Source organism: Cricetulus griseus, unplaced genomic scaffold (genome assembly GCF_003668045.3).
Source record: "Cricetulus griseus strain 17A/GY unplaced genomic scaffold, alternate assembly CriGri-PICRH-1.0 unplaced_scaffold_437, whole genome shotgun sequence".
Classification (NCBI taxonomy): Eukaryota; Metazoa; Chordata; class Mammalia; order Rodentia; family Cricetidae; genus Cricetulus; species Cricetulus griseus.
In genome coordinates this window covers 1-23952 of record NW_023277183.1, presented here as the reverse complement: position 1 = coordinate 23952, position 23952 = coordinate 1, and the positions used below count along the sequence as shown (strand labels likewise).

Below are 23952 nucleotides of genomic sequence, written 5' to 3'. Positions count from 1 at the left end.
CGTTACTAAAAGGTTAATACTTGGAGCTGGTGTGGCGGCGCACACCTAGAGTCCCAGCACTTGGGAAGCTGAGGCAGGAGGCTCCTGCTGCAAGCTGAGGTCAGCCTGAGCTACACAGTGAGGCCCAGCCTGGCTACAGTCTGAGACCCTTCCTTAGAAATATATAAATAACACTGGAGTTAGCAGAGTGCCTGCCTAACATGTACAAGGACCAGGGTTCAGTTACCAGCATCACTGAAAAGGAAAGACTAGGATTATGCAGAATGAAAGAAGTCAGTCCACAAAAGGCCATTCAGAATGCAATTGCACTCCCATGACTGTTCAAAATAAGCAAATTTCCAGAGTCAGAATGGAAATCAGGACAGGTGAGTTTGAGGCCAGCCTGGTCTACGCTGAGTTCCAGGACAGCCAGGGCTATGCAGAGAGGTCCTGTCTCAATAAAGAAAGAAAGGAAGTGAACAAATAGTTCCCAGGGGATGACAGAGAGGAGATGTATACTGGGAAAACAGGAGACTTGGCCGGCATGAAATGTCCTGATGGGGTCGGAATGTTCCAACACTGACTGGTAGCTGGGTAAGTCTGGACACACTAACTCCATCAACTGTATGTGTGAAACGTAGAATTCAGTAGCGAGGGTGTGAACACCTGCAATCCCAAACACTCGGGAGGTGGAGGCAGGAGGATCAGGAGTTCAAGGCCAGCCTGGGCTATCTGAGGCTCTGTCACATAAAAACAAAACAATTAATGAATGAGTTAATTCGTTTAATTAAGTGGATGCTAATCAGACAATCTCAAATCAAATGCTGCAAAATCCTAATTTTAAAAAGATGTCTTTTGGGGCTGGAGAGACGGCTCAGAGGTTAAGAGCGTGGGCTGCTCTTCCAGAGGCCCTGAGTTCAATTCCCAGCACCCACATGGTGGCTCACAGTCATCTGTTATGAGATCTGGTGCCCTCTGCTGGCCTGTAGGCAGACATGCAGGCAGAACACTTTTTTTTTTTTTTTTTTTTTTTTTTTTTTTTTTTGCAGTAGCCACATTTATTCAGAGTACTATACAATTTATATTCTGAAGAGCCATGTGGGCAAACTGTATAATCTCAAGGACATTCAGCATATGGCAGACAAGCCTCGTGTGGCAAAAACAGTAACAATAGCCAGTTGTAATAAATAATCTGGAGTAAACTCACTTCTATCTGCTACATCCCAGGGGCATGAAAGCACATTCCAAGAACAATTCTGTGTGTTTGAAGAAACTGAGATCACAAGGATCTTATCTTGTTTTCTTGGAGTTTTCTCACAAGCACTCAGAATTGTCCCTACATGACTCCATTCTTTTTTTTTTTTTTTTGGTTTTTTGAGACAGGGTTTCCCTGTGTAGCTTTGGAGCCTATCTTGGCGCTTGCTCTGGAGACCAGGCTGGCCTCGAACTCACAGAGATCCACCTGCCTCTGCAAAACATTGTTTACATGATAAATCTTTTTGAAAAAAAAAATGTCTTTTAAGGTTGCCCATCAAGTAAAGTCCATGAAATATTCAATAGCTTCAAAATCCAAAATACAACTAATCCCAAGCATTTTTGCCTAAGAGATACTCAACCTGTATGTCAAAGCTATATAAAAAAAATAGTTAAAAGAAAGCCAGAGGTTGGGGTGTAGTTGCTGTACAGTACTTATCTAGAATGTATGAGGCCTTGAGTTCATCTCCTGTACATTTAAAACCAAAATCAAAAAATTCCAAAGCCTACAGGCAGGACTCACAGAAACCCTCACGAGGGGAGAGTGCTATGTCTGGCTTGCCTCCCCAGATCACAGCTAGACAGTCAGCGATGTGCTCTCCTGTGCCCTGAATGTCTGTATAATACCCCCCTGCCCCCCCCCCGACCCCCCGTGTCCCAGAGTTCTCTAAGAGCAGAGGCCTGGCCTCCTGGCTTAGCTCTGACTCTAGGAGCTTACTCAGTAAGTCCATGGCCCTGGGCCCTGTGCTCGGTGGAGTAAAACTCCATCTACTTTCTGTAGCAGTAGTTAGTATTCTGAGGACAGGGGCTGAAATGGAACAGCTAATGTGAACCTTTAGTTTTTTATGTTACACATTCTGGCACTGCCCCTGTGTTTTACAGGCTCTTTACTGCTTTCATTCCGGGCTAGGATGAGGAGGAGAATGGTCCCCTGCTCTGCTTTCCTACTGTCTATGGTCAGAGTATGGAATGCTGCTGCCATGGCCAGCTCGTAGGAGGTGGGGCCCAGCTGACATGGGCAGGCCCGGAGCACGGCAGGGCAGCCCTGCCACCAGGCTGGCTCTGGTCCTCCTGATCTGCAGAGATGTAACAAGTCATGCTGTGCTTTGCAGCACGCCTCCCTTGCCACCACAGGCCGTAGCCCTGAACCACGAGCCAGCACAGACCTCTACCCCTGTGTTCCTATCAGGTCCTGTCACAGCCATGAGGGAGAAACCCTGTCTTGGGAAAAAACAAAAACTCATTTGAGTGCCTGTACGAGAGAGAGAGAGAGAGAGAGAGAGAGAGAGAGAGAGAGAGAGAGAGTCACACTCACACATAGACATAGCCTGTCACCCCGTCTTGAGGTTTTTGAGCTTGAGGCCAGCCCTGGCTATATACTGCGTTCAAGTGTTGTCTGAAGTGCACACTGAGACTTTGCCTTTAAGAAAAAGAAAAGAGGGGGCTGGAGAGATGGCTCAGCTGGTGTTGCGGAGTTGTTCCCAGCACCCACATCAGAGAGCTCACAACAACCTGTAGCTCCAGCTCTAGGTTTCTGGCGCCCTCTTTGGGCCACTTGAGAGCATTGCACTCACGGGCACGCACACAGGTACACAGAATTTAAAATAAAGGTAAGTCTTTAAAGAAAAACATTTTTGTTGGCTTGGTTCTTGTTTTCCGAGACAGGGTAGCCCTATCTGTCCTGGCACTCACTCTGTAGACCCGGCTGGCCTGGAACTCACAGAGATCCACCTGCCTCTGTCCCCCAAATGCAGGGATTAAAGACGAGAGTTAACAAGAACCTCTCAAGAACCAGAAATCAATTCAACAGTAAAGGCCAAAGACGGACAAACTGGGTTTTCATATTGGAAACGTTACCTCTTCCTCAGACAAATGCCTGAATTTTGTTTGGTAGCGACTGAGTTCTACGTTCAAACGGTGGACGATCGTCTTCAGCCCCTTGTTTTCATCCACCAGGTCTTGGCCTTGCTTCCTCAGGCAAAGTAACTCAGGTGTGACTGCTGAAGAATAAAGACTTAATATCACACGGGGAGCAGCCAATGGTATCAAAGTCACCAGATTTTAGATAAATTACTAGCCAGTCTTTTTGTTCCCTTGTGGTGAGCTGTACATAAATACATATAATGTGTATATGTATGACAATTTCCGTACGTCATGGCATTTAGTAAAATGATAGAGCAGATAAATCAAAATTCAACCAGCATAAGGGTATTAATGAAGGGTCTTAAATATTACAACATAATACCCCCGTACACAGCAATATGCGACAGGAAGCCCTGACTGTCCTGTAGTAACGACACGGCGGGCCGCACCTTCCTGAGAGGCCGCCTTTTCTGCCTCCTTCAGTCTCCGGTTGTCTTTCTCCAGCTTCTTAACCTTCAGCTGCAGCTCCCTCATCGCTTGCCTCACTGCACTCAGCTCAAGGCTGAGGGACTGGTTTGCCGCGTGTAGTTGCACGGTTTCTTCTTTTAATTCCTCAAACTTTTCTTTAGTTATTTCTGTGTATCTTTGTTGTACTCTGCCAGCTACATCTAAAGGGCACAGATGAAAGGCAAACGTAACGAAAGTGACATCAAAGACACTTCATTCCAGAAGCCACGGAAGCAACTAGTTCACTTAGGCCTGGGGCCGTGTGTGTGTCCCTGGTATCTGCAAAGTACCCTGGGAGGCAGGAGGCGGGGGCAGGGCCGGAGGAGACAGGGGGGAGCTCCTAAGCAGTAGGCTTAGCATCCTTTTGACTATCAGGTAACCCTCTGGACTGTGACTTAGTAACCCACTGGCCCCCCCGCCACCCAACTCGAAGGCTATTGATGCTTTCAGATAGCACCTGAGGCAGGAGCAGAGGTTTCCTGGCTCTGCCGCTAACCCACCTACTCAGTGCATCTGCTAAAGGCCTTAATTTATGGTTGTTATGTTACAAAAACGTTAAGTTCACATAACTGCTTCCATACTGGAAAATGTCAAGCCATGTTGTCAGGTCGGGGTCACTCATGGCTCAGAATAAATCACCCGTGATCCCCTGTGAGGAGAGAGCTCGGTTTCCAGCAGATGTACAGCTTTCATGTGCTGTGTGTGAGCCAAAGGCCCACCATGTAAGGCGGTTGGTTATTGCTTTGTAGGGGACCCGCCTGACTAAAGGGACCGTGTGCTCCTCACTTTGGGCCTCTCATCCTCTCCCCAGAGCCCTACCCTTCACCCCACTGATACTTAGTGACTAACACCTTCCTCAAACCTAATCACACATGAGACTATGCTGGGTGTCCTGCAAACACAAAGCATGCCCATTGTAGTGAACTCCAAAAAACCAGTACCTGGAGATGGGGGAGGCTTCTCCCGCAATGGCACTTTCTCATCCTGAGGAAGAAAAGGCAGAGTCTGAGAGAGCGTGAGAACCTGCCACAGGGGACTGGCACTGAGTGAAGCTTCCTCTTCCCTAGGCTCCTGAGGGCCTTTCTGTAGCACTTGGAGTTTGTTTTCTTACAACTGAATAGCACACATTCAGGGACAGCCCCTCCTGGTGGGCTCTGGCTGTCTTCTGTCTCAGTGCTCAGTGACTGTCGGCATCTTCACCGACAGTTCCCTTTGTGTGTGACATGCTGTGAGTGCAGGGCCCTGAAGAAGACACAATGACTGGGAGCTGCCGTCAGCCTTCCTGCTACATATGGAAGTCATGCTAAGATCTAGTTCCTGCTGGAAAGCAGGCATGGTTAGGAGTCTTCTGAGAAGCACAGACAAAAGCTTTTGTTTTGTTTTCTGAGACAGGACTGCGTGTAGCCTGTGACCCCTGCTGGGATGGATCCCAGCTGCTGGGGTTACAGGTATGAACCACCACAGCTGGTGAAAATGCCTAACTTCTACGTTCCTACATCTAGAGACTTCAGTGAGGACCGACTTCTAGTCTGGATTATTACACTGCCCATCATTCCAGGAATCACGGAGGCGACTTCTTTTCATAGGTCGTCTCCACTGCTAAACTTTGGGAGAGAGGATCTCCCCCGTTTTAAGAGTATTAAGTGATAGTTAGGTGTTAGGTACAAAGGAAACCCCACTCCCCCAAACTCTGGTGGTGAGATCAAAGTCAGTATTCCTCGGGAACGTGTGAAGCCCATTCCCCTCCACTGAAGGAGTCAGAAGGGACACATGGCTGTCTGTGGTGCCTATTAGCATGCTGGCACAGGCTCCCCCAGCCACAAGTGCTAACTCTTTTTTTTTTTTTTTTTTTTTTTTGGTTTTTCGAGACAGGGTTTCTCTGTGGCTTTGGAGTCTGTCCTGGAACTCACTCTGTAGACCAGGCTGGCCTCGAACTCACAGAGATCCACCTGCCTCTGCTGGGATTAAAGGCGTGCTCCACCACCGCCCAGCTCAAGGGCTAACTCTTCTAACCTCCTCCCCTACCTTAAACTTCCTCCAGCCCAGGGGCTCCCCTCCCCCGCCACTCATCTCTCCTCACAGCCCCCCTATTTCAGCCATGCCTCAGTCTCCCACTCTCTTGGTCCCCTCTTTGTCTTCGTCTCTGGCCCTCCCCATGTCTCTCTCCCTCTCCTCTCTGGTGGCGACGTTCTGTCCACTACTTCCTCTCCCTGCTCTGGACAGTTCCAGAGGCCTCCGGCTGTTCCCTCCCTCCCTCCTGTCTGCAATAAAAGCTTTCCCCTTGGCCACGCCACGGAGGAGTCATGTCTTCAGTTTATATAACTAGGGAAATATCTCACCCACTATGAACTTACCTAGCAAGCACAGGGCACTCAGTTCAAGCCCCAGTACCTCAAAATATCAGTGTGTGTGTGTGTGTGAGTGTATGTGTGTGTGTGTGAGTATGTGTGTGTGAGTATGTGTGTGTGAGTATGTGTGTGTGAGTATGTGTGTGTGTGTATGTGTGTGTGTGTGTGTGTGTGTGTGTGTGTGTGAGTGTATGTGTGTGTGTGTGAGTGTATGTGTGTGTGTGAGTGTGAGTGTGAGTGTGTGTCCAGCCTCCCTGCAGCCCCCTCATAAATACTAACAGGCACCCTACAGAGAGAACAGTGTCTACTCAAGAACCTAGCAGCATCCTCGGGCCAGGACTTCTCACCTGGGAAGTGAGTTTGCATCCACACACCCTGCTACCCACCCGATTCCCTGCCTCCTGCCTGGGAACCAGAGAGCCTGGCTGCAGGCTTGGGCTTCCGCCCCTCCCCCATCCTCAGACTGCTATAAGGAGGGGACCCCACTTTTGCTATGTGGGCTCTGATTCCTCACTCTGGAGATGCTGGCATGCTGTCTGGCTCTTGTGTGCAGGCCTGAACCCTCCTTGAAGCTCTCTTGTCCCTGCCTGCCTGTCTGTCTGTCCATGGCATTAACTTTTCTAATAAACCCCTTACTCCCTAGTAATCCACCTCAGTGTCCCTCATGAGTCACTCCCCTCTACGTCCTCACACAGAGGGGTTAGTCAGGGAAGCATGCAGCAGGAGAGAATCCTTACAGGATCTCTTCACATAAGCGTGGTATTGTGAAGAAATCAAAGATCATACCTCAGGAATGAGCTGGCTTCTACCCAAGGACACAAGGGAAACTGAACATGTACAAATCAGGAAATGGAATCACAGTACAGAGTCAGTGACAGAAGTCACATGGTTTAAAAAAGAAGAAAGAAAAGACAAATGACAGTGCAAAGTCAAATTTTTGAAAATGGGAATTTTTGAAAATAAGCTTACCTCTAGATTCAGAACAGAGTATTTACCATCTGGTTTAAAAAGAAAAAGTGGAAAGTTTTAAAAGCATAAGAAATTTGGCACACTAGAAGAGTATACTCATAAACCCAGAAACTTACCTTGTCCCCAGGCATAGAACAAGGTCCCCACAAAGGCTGTGGTGAGCAGGTCCCAGGACAAGGCAGGGGCCTGACCTTGACTGGGCCATCTCTCTGCCCTGTCCATTCCTGAATTCCTGCAGTGGCTCCCATGGTCCAAACCACACAGTCCCACAGCCAAACCCCTTGGGGAGTTGGAGGCCTGAGCCTCTCATGCTGTAATCTTTCCGACCTCCTCAGTCACATGTTTCTCCTGCCAGCCAAAGATAGCCAATGCCGGCCTCCACTTTGCCCCTCACAGCTAGCTACAGGAGCACCCAAATTAAGTCATAAAAACAGCAAGCTGCCTCAGTGATACAGATGCAAAGAGATCTGGTAGGGCCTCGTCGTTGTGTGGTAACTGAGGTGCCCAGGGAGAGGGACAGCCTCCACTCCCCTCCGCTGACAATTTTCTCTAGGGGCAAGCTGGAAACCTAGGCTGCTTCTAGCATCCCACCATTGATCTGAGGAGCATAAGTAAGTTACCGAACAGCAAACTCTGTGAAAAACAAAACAAAAACAGCAACAAGAACCAACTGGCTACGGAGTTCAGAAAATCAACTAAGAATCCTAATGCGTACAGCATTTTAAATCTACTTCAGACGCAATAAAATTCCTAGAAGTTGAACCATCATCACTGGTTTTAACAGTTCTGTTGGGTTTTGTTTTGTTTTAGTTTTTGTTTTTCTTCCTTTCTTTCTTTCTTTCTTTTTTCTTTCTTTCTTTTTTTTTAAAGGCATGCAGTGTTCTGTCCCTGCACACCAGAAGAGGGCACCAGCTCTCATTACAGATGGTTGTGAGCCACCATGTGGTGCTGGGAATTGAACTCAGGACCTCTGGAAGCAGAGTTGGTGCTCTTAACCTCTGAGCCATCTCTCCAGCCCCTCTTCTTTATTTCTAATTTAAACAAAAGAATACCATGTTACCTGCCCTGGCACTCTGGCCACCTCCTCTACACCTTAGCATGAGGGGATGATCGCCGGGATGCCACATGGAAGGCATTGAATTTTCTTTTATTATTACATTTATTTATTTATTTATTTATTTATTTATTTATTTATTTGTGTGTGTGTGCGCGCGCGCGCGCGCGCGCGCGCGTGCACGCGCCTTTAACCACGGAGCCATCTTGCTGCCCCTGAATATACTTTTGATGAGCAAATGGCTAAAGAACTGTACCAAGAAGAAAGGCTGTTTTTGTTTGTTTTTTCAGTGCTGGGAATGGACCCAGAGCCTGCTGAGACACACACAGCAATGTCTATGGTTAGGGAGATTTTTCAGCTGGTCGTGGTTTGGTGTCTGACAGTGCTGCCTCAGCTCTTACTGTCTTCCCAATTAAAGCTGTGGGATTAGAGCCAGAAGGCGAGATGCCAGTGGTCCCAGATACTGGGGAGGGGATGGACTCATTTACTTTCTGCTTTATTGCATGCTCAAAATGAGCACATTATAAAAGCTTGCAGGGCAATTCCTATACTTGCCCAGAGAAAATAATGATCTCTATTTTTCTTAGGCACAAACTCTTCGGAAAAAGAATGGAATGAAGAATTAAAACCTCACTTCACTTAGTCATGGACGTCTTACACGAGGTTCACCTGGCTGTGCGGATTGGGTTTGTTTCCCATTTCCTTGTGTCTGTCGCCCTAGCTGGCCACAGCTTTGGTTGTTCTGTCAGGGACAGGGTGACACTCTGCAGCCAGGCTGAGCCTGACCCCCGCCCTCCTGCCTCACTTCCATGCTGGCTGGCTGCCGTCTTCTAACTTAAAACTTCTCAGATAGATCTCATTTCTCTTCTTTATATGGAGGAGGGGTGCCAACGATTTAACGGTTTCTCAGCTTATGTCATGTTGTGCCTGGCTCTAACCCCGATCTTCACAGAGAGAAAATTCACACAGGAACACACCCTTGCTGCCAAAATTCCAAATAAATCAAAACTCTCTGATAACCGAGACTCCTGAGCCTGTCCCTCAGCATAGTGTGATGGTTAACACTGTCATTAACGGACAGTGTCCAAAATCACCCAGGACACAAGGCTCTGGGCATGGGAGGGGGTTTCTAGGTTGGGTTAGGTGGGAAGATCCAGCCTAAATGTGGGTGGCACCGCTGCACGGACCGGGTTCCCGGACTGAATGAAAAGGAGGGGGCATGCTGAGTGCCAGCACCCAACTCTGTGCTCCCCGGCTCGGCTGCACAACCCCGCTGCCTCGGCTTCCCCGCCACGGTGGAGTGTATCTCAGACCCTGAGCAGGGGGTGGCTATGGAGCCAAAGAGATCAGGAAAGGCCGTGAAGCCTGGAGGGAAGGGAAAGTGCTCCTGAGAGACACGGGGCAAGGGTGCCGGGTGGCATCTGTCGTGTGGCCAGCAACAGTGGGGACAGCCACCAGGGAGCGGATGGGATGCAGGTGGACGTGACCGTCTGCGCTACAGTACTGATAGACACATGCAGACTGAGCAGAGGACAAGTATGCAACTTAGCCAAGCCTCTTGTCACCTGAAAGGACAGAGAGGAGAACCAAACACTAGAAGCCAGAGCGCCTCATCTGTTTTGTGTCCACCCACCTTGGCTTCCCAGGGAGTCTGCCAGAAACACAGACCTCTGTGTCCCACTCTCAGCCACTCGATTAGAATCTGGGTTTTGGGACTTTCCCTCAAGTGCCTCAGGCCTTTTAACACCCAACAAAACCCAGGCGGCACTGCAGGCCCTGCAATCTCCCTAACCCACACCTGTGAGCCCAGCATGAGGTTTATCCAGTCTGTTGGCTCAGCTTGGAATCCCGGTACTGGGGAGGTGGAGACATGGATCCCTAGGGATCTGGCCCAGCCAGCCTGTACTGACTGGTTTTGTGTCAGCTTGACACAGGCTAGAGTCATCAGAGAGGAAGGAGCCTCAGCTGAGGAATGTCTCTATGAGATCCAGCTGTAAGGCATTGTCTCATTTAGTGATCGATAGGGGAGGGCCCAGGCCCTAGTGGGTGGTGCCATCTCTAGGCTGCTGGTCCTGGGTTCTATGAAAAAGCAGGCTGAGCAAGCCATGAGGAGCAAGCCAGTCAGCAGCTCCCCTCCGAGGCCTCTGCATCAGCTCCTGCCTCCAGGTTCCTGTCCTGCCTGAGTTCCTGCCCTGACTTCCCTCTGATGAACAGTGATGTAAAGTGTGAGCCAAATAAACCCTTTCCTCCCCAACCTGCTTTTTGCTCATGGTGCTTTGTTGCAGCAACAGAAACCCAAACGAGGATGCCAGCCAATAAAAGACCCTGTCTCCAAAAGCAAGGTGGGCAGCTACTGAGGAACAGCCTAAAGTTGGCCAGTCTGGCCCCTTCACAGAGCACACCTTCACACACCCATGCATCCAAATGCACACACACTCCGACTGTGTCCCGAGGCTCAAGCAACTCAGGGGGCCTGACAAAGCAGTTGCTTGCTGCCCACTGCTCGGCAGGCTCTGTCGCCCTGTCCCCTCGGGGATATCAGAATTGCTTAAACCTTTGCCATAATGGGCTGGATTCTGACTGTGCCCAATAAAATATATCAAAAAGGGTGAAGTGCATTTCCAGGATTTTGCCAGGAACATCCATCTATACATTCCTGCATCCAACAAGCCCCTCCCTGATGGCCCGCCGCGGCCATGGTGACAGGGAGCAGAGGGAACGGCACACCTACACAGTCAGGGCCTGGGCTGGGAGAAACAGACAACACAGACAAGGGCTCTAAGGGAGCATCTAACATGGTCCAGGCAACGTCACATCTGGGCGACCCCTCATTCAGAGTGAGGATGAATCACAGAGCCACAGTGCAGAGGCGAATGACACCAGAAGCGGTAACCAAAAAAGCGCTCTGCCGTTCACTTCCGTCCTTACCTCTGTGTTGAACGTGCTGTGGTGAGGAGGGTGAGGAGGAGGAGGAGGAGGAGGAGAAGGAGGAGTCTGCAAACCCGACTTGCTCAAAAGTGTCATCATCTGTCACCATCTTTTGTGACGATGGTACCTTTTGGTATGAAAGAGAACAGCACATGGTCCGTGTTAGCTGCATACATCCTAACAACTCAACTGTTCTACGTTATCCCGCCCTCACAGCTGCCACACACACGCCAGGGCTGCCTGCCACACACACACGCCAGGGCAGGAAGAAACCACAGACCCCTATATGAAAAGTCTGGCAAAAAAAAAAAGTCGATGGCCTAGGAGATACGGCTGTGGGAAGCTTCAGATCCCACACTTCCTGGGTGGCTTCCCTTCCACGTTCCTGCTCAGCTGCCTCTCGCTTGCTCAGGACAGCACCCGGTGCCATCACACCCGGCCCTGGTGCAGCACCATAAAAGTCCATGTGTGACAACAAGTGCATACACACACCGTGCCGCAGCAGACGCCCATGGAATGTCCATGCACACGCGCAGCAGAGCACACGTCAGCCAGTGCCACCTTCAGCTCTATTCTTAAGGGAATAAAAATGAGAGCCACCAGCGGCCACGTGAACGAGGACGGTGTGGCTGCTTAGGGAAAATTACGTGACAGTGACAGGGGACCACCTACACGAGGACTGGAGAGAGGGGCCGGAGAGTTGGCTCAGCAGCTGAGAGCGCTGGCTGCTCTTCCTGAGGACCCAGAATTGATTCTCAGCGTCCGCACGGGGGCTCACAGCCATCCGTAACCCCGGTTTCAGGGGATCCAAAGAACTCTTACTTAACAGGCACTGCCTATGTATGGTGCACAGACTTCTATGCAGTTAAAACACCACACACGGAAAGTGGAAGTAAGCAAATCTTTTTTTGTTGTTGTTTTTTTCCAAGACAGGGTTTCTCTGTGTGGCTTTGGAGCCTATCCTGGCACTCACTCTGTAGACCAGGCTGGCCTCGAACTCACAGAGATCCGCCTGCCTCTGCCTCCTGAGTGCTGGGATTAAAGGTGTGTGTCAACGCCTGGCCTTTCTTTCTTTTTAAATAAAAGATTTGTAATTTCTGCCGGGTGTTGGTGGCTCACGCCTTTAATCCTAGAGGTCTACAAAGCAAGTTCCAGGACAGGCTCCAAAGCTACACAAAGAAACCCTGTCTCGAAAAACACAAGAAACAAAAAACAACAACAAAAAAAGATTTGCTTACTTCCACTTTCCGTGTGTGGTGTTTTAACTGCATAGAAGTCTGTGCACCATACATAGGCAGTGCCTGTTAAGTAAGAGTTCTTTGGATCCCCTGAAACCGGGGTTACGGATGGCTGTGAGCCCCCGTGCGGACGCTGAGAATCAATTCTGGGTCCTCAGGAAGAGCAGCCAGCGCTCTCAGCTGCTGAGCCAACTCTCCGGCCCCTCTCTCCAGTCCTCGTGTAGGTGGTCCCCTGTCACTGTCACGTAATTTTCCCTAAGCAGCCACACCGTCCTCGTTCACGTGGCCGCTGGTGGCTCTCATTTTTATTCCCTTAAGAATAGAGCTGAAGGTGGCACTGGCTGACGTGTGCTCTGCTGCGCGTGTGCATGGACATTCCATGGGCGTCTGCTGCGGCACGGTGTGTGTATGCACTTGTTGTCACACATGGACTTTTATGGTGCTGCACCAGGGCCGGGTGTGATGGCACCGGGTGCTGTCCTGAGCAAGCGAGAGGCAGCTGAGCAGGAACGTGGAAGGGAAGCCACCCAGGAAGTGTGGGATCTGAAGCTTCCCACAGCCGTATCTCCTAGGCCATCGACTTTTTTTTTTTGCCAGACTTTTCATATAGGGGTCTGTGGTTTCTTCCTGCCCTGGCGTGTGTGTGTGGCAGGCAGCCCTGGCGTGTGTGTGGCAGCTGTGAGGGCGGGATAACGTAGAACAGTTGAGTTGTTAGGATGTATGCAGCTAACACGGACCATGTGCTGTTCTCTTTCATACCAAAAGGTACCATCGTCACAAAAGATGGTGACAGATGATGACACTTTTGAGCAAGTCGGGTTTGCAGACTCCTCCTTCTCCTCCTCCTCCTCCTCCTCCTCACCCTCCTCACCACAGCACGTTCAACACAGAGGTAAGGACGGAAGTGAACGGCAGAGCGCTTTTTTGGTTACCGCTTCTGGTGTCATTCGCCTCTGCACTGTGGCTCTGTGATTCATCCTCACTCTGAATGAGGGGTCGCCCAGATGTGACGTTGCCTGGACCATGTTAGATGCTCCCTTAGAGCCCTTGTCTGTGTTGTCTGTTTCTCCCAGCCCAGGCCCTGACTGTGTAGGTGTGCCGTTCCCTCTGCTCCCTGTCACCATGGCCGCGGCGGGCCATCAGGGAGGGGCTTGTTGGATGCAGGAATGTATAGATGGATGTTCCTGGCAAAATCCTGGAAATGCACTTCACCCTTTTTGATATATTTTATTGGGCACAGTCAGAATCCAGCCCATTATGGCAAAGGTTTAAGCAATTCTGATATCCCCGAGGGGACAGGGCGACAGAGCCTGCCGAGCAGTGGGCAGCAAGCAACTGCTTTGTCAGGCCCCCTGAGTTGCTTGAGCCTCGGGACACAGTCGGAGTGTGTGTGCATTTGGATGCATGGGTGTGTGAAGGTGTGCTCTGTGAAGGGGCCAGACTGGCCAACTTTAGGCTGTTCCTCAGTAGCTGCCCACCTTGCTTTTGGAGACAGGGTCTTTTATTGGCTGGCATCCTCGTTTGGGTTTCTGTTGCTGCAACAAAGCACCATGAGCAAAAAGCAGGTTGGGGAGGAAAGGGTTTATTTGGCTCACACTTTACATCACTGTTCATCAGAGGGAAGTCAGGGCAGGAACTCAGGCAGGACAGGAACCTGGAGGCAGGAGCTGATGCAGAGGCCTCGGAGGGGAGCTGCTGACTGGCTTGCTCCTCATGGCTTGCTCAGCCTGCTTTTTCATAGAACCCAGGACCAGCAGCCTAGAGATGGCACCACCCACTAGGGCCTGGGCCCTCCCCTATCGATCACTAAATGAGACAATGCCTTACAGCTGGATCTCATAGAGACATTCCTCAGCTGAGGCTCCTTCCTCTCTGATGACTCTAGCCTGTGTCAAGCTGACACAAAACCAGTCAGTACAGGCTGGCTGGGCCAGATCCCTAGGGATCCATGTCTCCACCTCCCCAGTACCGGGATTCCAAGCTGAGCCAACAGACTGGATAAACCTCATGCTGGGCTCACAGGTGTGGGTTAGGGAGATTGCAGGGCCTGCAGTGCCGCCTGGGTTTTGTTGGGTGTTAAAAGGCCTGAGGCACTTGAGGGAAAGTCCCAAAACCCAGATTCTAATCGAGTGGCTGAGAGTGGGACACAGAGGTCTGTGTTTCTGGCAGACTCCCTGGGAAGCCAAGGTGGGTGGACACAAAACAGATGAGGCGCTCTGGCTTCTAGTGTTTGGTTCTCCTCTCTGTCCTTTCAGGTGACAAGAGGCTTGGCTAAGTTGCATACTTGTCCTCTGCTCAGTCTGCATGTGTCTATCAGTACTGTAGCGCAGACGGTCACGTCCACCTGCATCCCATCCGCTCCCTGGTGGCTGTCCCCACTGTTGCTGGCCACACGACAGATGCCACCCGGCACCCTTGCCCCGTGTCTCTCAGGAGCACTTTCCCTTCCCTCCAGGCTTCACGGCCTTTCCTGATCTCTTTGGCTCCATAGCCACCCCCTGCTCAGGGTCTGAGATACACTCCACCGTGGCGGGGAAGCCGAGGCAGCGGGGTTGTGCAGCCGAGCCGGGGAGCACAGAGTTGGGTGCTGGCACTCAGCATGCCCCCTCCTTTTCATTCAGTCCGGGAACCCGGTCCGTGCAGCGGTGCCACCCACATTTAGGCTGGATCTTCCCACCTAACCCAACCTAGAAACCCCCTCCCATGCCCAGAGCCTTGTGTCCTGGGTGATTTTGGACACTGTCCGTTAATGACAGTGTTAACCATCACACTATGCTGAGGGACAGGCTCAGGAGTCTCGGTTATCAGAGAGTTTTGATTTATTTGGAATTTTGGCAGCAAGGGTGTGTTCCTGTGTGAATTTTCTCTCTGTGAAGATCGGGGTTAGAGCCAGGCACAACATGACATAAGCTGAGAAACCGTTAAATCGTTGGCACCCCTCCTCCATATAAAGAAGAGAAATGAGATCTATCTGAGAAGTTTTAAGTTAGAAGACGGCAGCCAGCCAGCATGGAAGTGAGGCAGGAGGGCGGGGGTCAGGCTCAGCCTGGCTGCAGAGTGTCACCCTGTCCCTGACAGAACAACCAAAGCTGTGGCCAGCTAGGGCGACAGACACAAGGAAATGGGAAACAAACCCAATCCGCACAGCCAGGTGAACCTCGTGTAAGACGTCCATGACTAAGTGAAGTGAGGTTTTAATTCTTCATTCCATTCTTTTTCCGAAGAGTTTGTGCCTAAGAAAAATAGAGATCATTATTTTCTCTGGGCAAGTATAGGAATTGCCCTGCAAGCTTTTATAATGTGCTCATTTTGAGCATGCAATAAAGCAGAAAGTAAATGAGTCCATCCCCTCCCCAGTATCTGGGACCACTGGCATCTCGCCTTCTGGCTCTAATCCCACAGCTTTAATTGGGAAGACAGTAAGAGCTGAGGCAGCACTGTCAGACACCAAACCACGACCAGCTGAAAAATCTCCCTAACCATAGACATTGCTGTGTGTGTCTCAGCAGGCTCTGGGTCCATTCCCAGCACTGAAAAAACAAACAAAAACAGCCTTTCTTCTTGGTACAGTTCTTTAGCCATTTGCTCATCAAAAGTATATTCAGGGGCAGCAAGATGGCTCCGTGGTTAAAGGCGCGTGCACGCGCGCGCGCGCGCGCGCGCGCGCACACACACACAAATAAATAAATAAATAAATAAATAAATAAATAAATAAATGTAATAATAAAAGAAAATTCAATGCCTTCCATGTGGCATCCCGGCGATCATCCCCTCATGCTAAGGTGTAGAGGAGGTGGCCAGAGTGCCAGGGCAGGTAACATGGTATTCTTTTGTTTAAATTAGAAATAAAGAAGAGGGGCTGGAGAGATGGCTCAGAGGTTAAGAGCACCAACTCTGCTTCCAGAGGTCCTGAGTTCAATTCCCAGCACCACATGGTGGCTCACAACCATCTGTAATGAGAGCTGGTGCCCTCTTCTGGTGTGCAGGGACAGAACACTGCATGCCTTTAAAAAAAAAGAAAGAAAGAAAAAAGAAAGAAAGAAAGAAAGGAAGAAAAACAAAAACTAAAACAAAACAAAACCCAACAGAACTGTTAAAACCAGTGATGATGGTTCAACTTCTAGGAATTTTATTGCGTCTGAAGTAGATTTAAAATGCTGTACGCATTAGGATTCTTAGTTGATTTTCTGAACTCCGTAGCCAGTTGGTTCTTGTTGCTGTTTTTGTTTTGTTTTTCACAGAGTTTGCTGTTCGGTAACTTACTTATGCTCCTCAGATCAATGGTGGGATGCTAGAAGCAGCCTAGGTTTCCAGCTTGCCCCTAGAGAAAATTGTCAGCGGAGGGGAGTGGAGGCTGTCCCTCTCCCTGGGCACCTCAGTTACCACACAACGACGAGGCCCTACCAGATCTCTTTGCATCTGTATCACTGAGGCAGCTTGCTGTTTTTATGACTTAATTTGGGTGCTCCTGTAGCTAGCTGTGAGGGGCAAAGTGGAGGCCGGCATTGGCTATCTTTGGCTGGCAGGAGAAACATGTGACTGAGGAGGTCGGAAAGATTACAGCATGAGAGGCTCAGGCCTCCAACTCCCCAAGGGGTTTGGCTGTGGGACTGTGTGGTTTGGACCATGGGAGCCACTGCAGGAATTCAGGAATGGACAGGGCAGAGAGATGGCCCAGTCAAGGTCAGGCCCCTGCCTTGTCCTGGGACCTGCTCACCACAGCCTTTGTGGGGACCTTGTTCTATGCCTGGGGACAAGGTAAGTTTCTGGGTTTATGAGTATACTCTTCTAGTGTGCCAAATTTCTTATGCTTTTAAAACTTTCCACTTTTTCTTTTTAAACCAGATGGTAAATACTCTGTTCTGAATCTAGAGGTAAGCTTATTTTCAAAAATTCCCATTTTCAAAAATTTGACTTTGCACTGTCATTTGTCTTTTCTTTCTTCTTTTTTAAACCATGTGACTTCTGTCACTGACTCTGTACTGTGATTCCATTTCCTGATTTGTACATGTTCAGTTTCCCTTGTGTCCTTGGGTAGAAGCCAGCTCATTCCTGAGGTATGATCTTTGATTTCTTCACAATACCACGCTTATGTGAAGAGATCCTGTAAGGATTCTCTCCTGCTGCATGCTTCCCTGACTAACCCCTCTGTGTGAGGACGTAGAGGGGAGTGACTCATGAGGGACACTGAGGTGGATTACTAGGGAGTAAGGGGTTTATTAGAAAAGTTAATGCCATGGACAGACAGACAGGCAGGCAGGGACAAGAGAGCTTCAAGGAGGGTTCAGGCCTGCACACAAGAGCCAGACAGCATGCCAGCATCTCCAGAGTGAGGAATCAGAGCCCACATAGCAAAAGTGGGGTCCCCTCCTTATAGCAGTCTGAGGATGGGGGAGGGGCGGAAGCCCAAGCCTGCAGCCAGGCTCTCTGGTTCCCAGGCAGGAGGCAGGGAATCGGGTGGGTAGCAGGGTGTGTGGATGCAAACTCACTTCCCAGGTGAGAAGTCCTGGCCCGAGGATGCTGCTAGGTTCTTGAGTAGACACTGTTCTCTCTGTAGGGTGCCTGTTAGTATTTATGAGGGGGCTGCAGGGAGGCTGGACACACACTCACACTCACACTCACACACACACATACACTCACACACACACACATACACTCACACACACACACACACACACACACACACACACATACACACACACACATACTCACACACACATACTCACACACACATACTCACACACACATACTCACACACACACACATACACTCACACACACACACACACTGATATTTTGAGGTACTGGGGCTTGAACTGAGTGCCCTGTGCTTGCTAGGTAAGTTCATAGTGGGTGAGATATTTCCCTAGTTATATAAACTGAAGACATGACTCCTCCGTGGCGTGGCCAAGGGGAAAGCTTTTATTGCAGACAGGAGGGAGGGAGGGAACAGCCGGAGGCCTCTGGAACTGTCCAGAGCAGGGAGAGGAAGTAGTGGACAGAACGTCGCCACCAGAGAGGAGAGGGAGAGAGACATGGGGAGGGCCAGAGACGAAGACAAAGAGGGGACCAAGAGAGTGGGAGACTGAGGCATGGCTGAAATAGGGGGGCTGTGAGGAGAGATGAGTGGCGGGGGAGGGGAGCCCCTGGGCTGGAGGAAGTTTAAGGTAGGGGAGGAGGTTAGAAGAGTTAGCCCTTGAGCTGGGCGGTGGTGGAGCACGCCTTTAATCCCAGCAGAGGCAGGTGGATCTCTGTGAGTTCGAGGCCAGCCTGGTCTACAGAGTGAGTTCCAGGACAGACTCCAAAGCCACAGAGAAACCCTGTCTCGAAAAACCAAAAAAAAAAAAAAAAAAAAAAAAAAAAAAAAAAAAAAAAAAAGAGTTAGCACTTGTGGCTGGGGGAGCCTGTGCCAGCATGCTAATAGGCACCACAGACAGCCATGTGTCCCTTCTGACTCCTTCAGTGGAGGGGAATGGGCTTCACACGTTCCCGAGGAATACTGACTTTGATCTCACCACCAGAGTTTGGGGGAGTGGGGTTTCCTTTGTACCTAACACCTAACTATCACTTAATACTCTTAAAACGGGGGAGATCCTCTCTCCCAAAGTTTAGCAGTGGAGACGACCTATGAAAAGAAGTCGCCTCCGTGATTCCTGGAATGATGGGCAGTGTAATAATCCAGACTAGAAGTCGGTCCTCACTGAAGTCTCTAGATGTAGGAACGTAGAAGTTAGGCATTTTCACCAGCTGTGGTGGTTCATACCTGTAACCCCAGCAGCTGGGATCCATCCCAGCAGGGGTCACAGGCTACACGCAGTCCTGTCTCAGAAAACAAAACAAAAGCTTTTGTCTGTGCTTCTCAGAAGACTCCTAACCATGCCTGCTTTCCAGCAGGAACTAGATCTTAGCATGACTTCCATATGTAGCAGGAAGGCTGACGGCAGCTCCCAGTCATTGTGTCTTCTTCAGGGCCCTGCACTCACAGCATGTCACACACAAAGGGAACTGTCGGTGAAGATGCCGACAGTCACTGAGCACTGAGACAGAAGACAGCCAGAGCCCACCAGGAGGGGCTGTCCCTGAATGTGTGCTATTCAGTTGTAAGAAAACAAACTCCAAGTGCTACAGAAAGGCCCTCAGGAGCCTAGGGAAGAGGAAGCTTCACTCAGTGCCAGTCCCCTGTGGCAGGTTCTCACGCTCTCTCAGACTCTGCCTTTTCTTCCTCAGGATGAGAAAGTGCCATTGCGGGAGAAGCCTCCCCCATCTCCAGGTACTGGTTTTTTGGAGTTCACTACAATGGGCATGCTTTGTGTTTGCAGGACACCCAGCATAGTCTCATGTGTGATTAGGTTTGAGGAAGGTGTTAGTCACTAAGTATCAGTGGGGTGAAGGGTAGGGCTCTGGGGAGAGGATGAGAGGCCCAAAGTGAGGAGCACACGGTCCCTTTAGTCAGGCGGGTCCCCTACAAAGCAATAACCAACCGCCTTACATGGTGGGCCTTTGGCTCACACACAGCACATGAAAGCTGTACATCTGCTGGAAACCGAGCTCTCTCCTCACAGGGGATCACGGGTGATTTATTCTGAGCCATGAGTGACCCCGACCTGACAACATGGCTTGACATTTTCCAGTATGGAAGCAGTTATGTGAACTTAACGTTTTTGTAACATAACAACCATAAATTAAGGCCTTTAGCAGATGCACTGAGTAGGTGGGTTAGCGGCAGAGCCAGGAAACCTCTGCTCCTGCCTCAGGTGCTATCTGAAAGCATCAATAGCCTTCGAGTTGGGTGGCGGGGGGGCCAGTGGGTTACTAAGTCACAGTCCAGAGGGTTACCTGATAGTCAAAAGGATGCTAAGCCTACTGCTTAGGAGCTCCCCCCTGTCTCCTCCGGCCCTGCCCCCGCCTCCTGCCTCCCAGGGTACTTTGCAGATACCAGGGACACACACACGGCCCCAGGCCTAAGTGAACTAGTTGCTTCCGTGGCTTCTGGAATGAAGTGTCTTTGATGTCACTTTCGTTACGTTTGCCTTTCATCTGTGCCCTTTAGATGTAGCTGGCAGAGTACAACAAAGATACACAGAAATAACTAAAGAAAAGTTTGAGGAATTAAAAGAAGAAACCGTGCAACTACACGCGGCAAACCAGTCCCTCAGCCTTGAGCTGAGTGCAGTGAGGCAAGCGATGAGGGAGCTGCAGCTGAAGGTTAAGAAGCTGGAGAAAGACAACCGGAGACTGAAGGAGGCAGAAAAGGCGGCCTCTCAGGAAGGTGCGGCCCGCCGTGTCGTTACTACAGGACAGTCAGGGCTTCCTGTCGCATATTGCTGTGTACGGGGGTATTATGTTGTAATATTTAAGACCCTTCATTAATACCCTTATGCTGGTTGAATTTTGATTTATCTGCTCTATCATTTTACTAAATGCCATGACGTACGGAAATTGTCATACATATACACATTATATGTATTTATGTACAGCTCACCACAAGGGAACAAAAAGACTGGCTAGTAATTTATCTAAAATCTGGTGACTTTGATACCATTGGCTGCTCCCCGTGTGATATTAAGTCTTTATTCTTCAGCAGTCACACCTGAGTTACTTTGCCTGAGGAAGCAAGGCCAAGACCTGGTGGATGAAAACAAGGGGCTGAAGACGATCGTCCACCGTTTGAACGTAGAACTCAGTCGCTACCAAACAAAATTCAGGCATTTGTCTGAGGAAGAGGTAACGTTTCCAATATGAAAACCCAGTTTGTCCGTCTTTGGCCTTTACTGTTGAATTGATTTCTGGTTCTTGAGAGGTTCTTGTTAACTCTCGTCTTTAATCCCTGCATTTGGGGGACAGAGGCAGGTGGATCTCTGTGAGTTCCAGGCCAGCCGGGTCTACAGAGTGAGTGCCAGGACAGATAGGGCTACCCTGTCTCGGAAAACAAGAACCAAGCCAACAAAAATGTTTTTCTTTAAAGACTTACCTTTATTTTAAATTCTGTGTACCTGTGTGCGTGCCCGTGAGTGCAATGCTCTCAAGTGGCCCAAAGAGGGCGCCAGAAACCTAGAGCTGGAGCTACAGGTTGTTGTGAGCTCTCTGATGTGGGTGCTGGGAACAACTCCGCAACACCAGCTGAGCCATCTCTCCAGCCCCCTCTTTTCTTTTTCTTAAAGGCAAAGTCTCAGTGTGCACTTCAGACAACACTTGAACGCAGTATATAGCCAGGGCTGGCCTCAAGCTCAAAAACCTCAAGACGGGGTGACAGGCTATGTCTATGTGTGAGTGTGACTCTCTCTCTCTCTCTCTCTCTCTCTCTCTCTCTCTCTCTCTCTCTCGTACAGGCACTCAAATGAGTTTTTGTTTTTTCCCAAGACAGGGTTTCTCCCTCATGGCTGTGACAGGACCTGATAGGAACACAGGGGTAGAGGTCTGTGCTGGCTCGTGGTTCAGGGCTACGGCCTGTGGTGGCAAGGGAGGCGTGCTGCAAAGCACAGCATGACTTGTTACATCTCTGCAGATCAGGAGGACCAGAGCCAGCCTGGTGGCAGGGCTGCCCTGCCGTGCTCCGGGCCTGCCCATGTCAGCTGGGCCCCACCTCCTACGAGCTGGCCATGGCAGCAGCATTCCATACTCTGACCATAGACAGTAGGAAAGCAGAGCAGGGGACCATTCTCCTCCTCATCCTAGCCCGGAATGAAAGCAGTAAAGAGCCTGTAAAACACAGGGGCAGTGCCAGAATGTGTAACATAAAAAACTAAAGGTTCACATTAGCTGTTCCATTTCAGCCCCTGTCCTCAGAATACTAACTACTGCTACAGAAAGTAGATGGAGTTTTACTCCACCGAGCACAGGGCCCAGGGCCATGGACTTACTGAGTAAGCTCCTAGAGTCAGAGCTAAGCCAGGAGGCCAGGCCTCTGCTCTTAGAGAACTCTGGGACACGGGGGGTCGGGGGGGGGGCAGGGGGGTATTATACAGACATTCAGGGCACAGGAGAGCACATCGCTGACTGTCTAGCTGTGATCTGGGGAGGCAAGCCAGACATAGCACTCTCCCCTCGTGAGGGTTTCTGTGAGTCCTGCCTGTAGGCTTTGGAATTTTTTGATTTTGGTTTTAAATGTACAGGAGATGAACTCAAGGCCTCATACATTCTAGATAAGTACTGTACAGCAACTACACCCCAACCTCTGGCTTTCTTTTAACTATTTTTTTTATATAGCTTTGACATACAGGTTGAGTATCTCTTAGGCAAAAATGCTTGGGATTAGTTGTATTTTGGATTTTGAAGCTATTGAATATTTCATGGACTTTACTTGATGGGCAACCTTAAAAGACATTTTTTTTTTCAAAAAGATTTATCATGTAAACAATGTTTTGCAGAGGCAGGTGGATCTCTGTGAGTTCGAGGCCAGCCTGGTCTCCAGAGCAAGCGCCAAGATAGGCTCCAAAGCTACACAGGGAAACCCTGTCTCAAAAAACCAAAAAAAAAAAAAAAAAGAATGGAGTCATGTAGGGACAATTCTGAGTGCTTGTGAGAAAACTCCAAGAAAACAAGATAAGATCCTTGTGATCTCAGTTTCTTCAAACACACAGAATTGTTCTTGGAATGTGCTTTCATGCCCCTGGGATGTAGCAGATAGAAGTGAGTTTACTCCAGATTATTTATTACAACTGGCTATTGTTACTGTTTTTGCCACACGAGGCTTGTCTGCCATATGCTGAATGTCCTTGAGATTATACAGTTTGCCCACATGGCTCTTCAGAATATAAATTGTATAGTACTCTGAATAAATGTGGCTACTGCAAAAAAAAAAAAAAAAAAAAAAAAAAAAAAAGTGTTCTGCCTGCATGTCTGCCTACAGGCCAGCAGAGGGCACCAGATCTCATAACAGATGACTGTGAGCCACCATGTGGGTGCTGGGAATTGAACTCAGGGCCTCTGGAAGAGCAGCCCACGCTCTTAACCTCTGAGCCGTCTCTCCAGCCCCAAAAGACATCTTTTTAAAATTAGGATTTTGCAGCATTTGATTTGAGATTGTCTGATTAGCATCCACTTAATTAAACGAATTAACTCATTCATTAATTGTTTTGTTTTTATGTGACAGAGCCTCAGATAGCCCAGGCTGGCCTTGAACTCCTGATCCTCCTGCCTCCACCTCCCGAGTGTTTGGGATTGCAGGTGTTCACACCCTCGCTACTGAATTCTACGTTTCACACATACAGTTGATGGAGTTAGTGTGTCCAGACTTACCCAGCTACCAGTCAGTGTTGGAACATTCCGACCCCATCAGGACATTTCATGCCGGCCAAGTCTCCTGTTTTCCCAGTATACATCTCCTCTCTGTCATCCCCTGGGAACTATTTGTTCACTTCCTTTCTTTCTTTATTGAGACAGGACCTCTCTGCATAGCCCTGGCTGTCCTGGAACTCAGCGTAGACCAGGCTGGCCTCAAACTCACCTGTCCTGATTTCCATTCTGACTCTGGAAATTTGCTTATTTTGAACAGTCATGGGAGTGCAATTGCATTCTGAATGGCCTTTTGTGGACTGACTTCTTTCATTCTGCATAATCCTAGTCTTTCCTTTTCAGTGATGCTGGTAACTGAACCCTGGTCCTTGTACATGTTAGGCAGGCACTCTGCTAACTCCAGTGTTATTTATATATTTCTAAGGAAGGGTCTCAGACTGTAGCCAGGCTGGGCCTCACTGTGTAGCTCAGGCTGACCTCAGCTTGCAGCAGGAGCCTCCTGCCTCAGCTTCCCAAGTGCTGGGACTCTAGGTGTGCGCCGCCACACCAGCTCCAAGTATTAACCTTTTAGTAACGAT

General features: G+C 49.6%; 2 protein-coding genes across 6 annotated transcripts; one reads left to right on the top strand and one right to left on the bottom strand.

The window, feature by feature from the left end:
* Positions 1 to 3057: 3057 nt before the first annotated feature.
* Cep89 (centrosomal protein 89) lies at positions 3058 to 11053 on the bottom strand. 3 transcript variants are annotated; one of them, XM_035453857.1, is made up of 5 exons: positions 10903 to 11053; positions 6921 to 6949; positions 4545 to 4587; positions 3546 to 3764; positions 3058 to 3230 (listed from the first exon to the last, which is right to left on the bottom strand). In XM_035453857.1, exons 1-5 carry the CDS (start codon positions 11009 to 11011, stop codon positions 3073 to 3075), a joined length of 558 nt encoding a protein of 185 aa, XP_035309748.1. In that variant the 5' UTR covers positions 11012 to 11053; the 3' UTR covers positions 3058 to 3072. The 3 variants fall into 3 exon arrangements, with proteins under 3 accessions (XP_035309748.1, XP_027289612.2, XP_035309749.1); XM_027433811.2 differs by having other exon boundaries at positions 3058 to 3233; positions 10903 to 11052; XM_035453858.1 differs by lacking the exons at positions 4545 to 4587; positions 6921 to 6949 and having other exon boundaries at positions 3058 to 3233; positions 10903 to 11052.
* A 1826-nt stretch (positions 11054 to 12879) lies between these two features.
* LOC113838005 (centrosomal protein of 89 kDa-like) lies at positions 12880 to 20896 on the top strand. Of its 3 annotated transcripts, none has more exons than XM_027433810.2 (5): positions 12880 to 13032; positions 16986 to 17014; positions 19367 to 19409; positions 20190 to 20408; positions 20724 to 20896. In XM_027433810.2, the coding sequence occupies exons 1-5, from the start codon at positions 12924 to 12926 to the stop codon at positions 20879 to 20881; spliced, it is 558 nt and encodes a 185-aa protein (XP_027289611.1). In that variant the 5' UTR covers positions 12880 to 12923; the 3' UTR covers positions 20882 to 20896. The 3 variants fall into 3 exon arrangements, with proteins under 3 accessions (XP_027289611.1, XP_035309747.1, XP_027289610.1); XM_027433809.2 differs by having other exon boundaries at positions 12882 to 13032; positions 20721 to 20896; XM_035453856.1 differs by lacking the exons at positions 16986 to 17014; positions 19367 to 19409 and having other exon boundaries at positions 12881 to 13032; positions 20721 to 20896.
* Positions 20897 to 23952: the final 3056 nt, after the last annotated feature.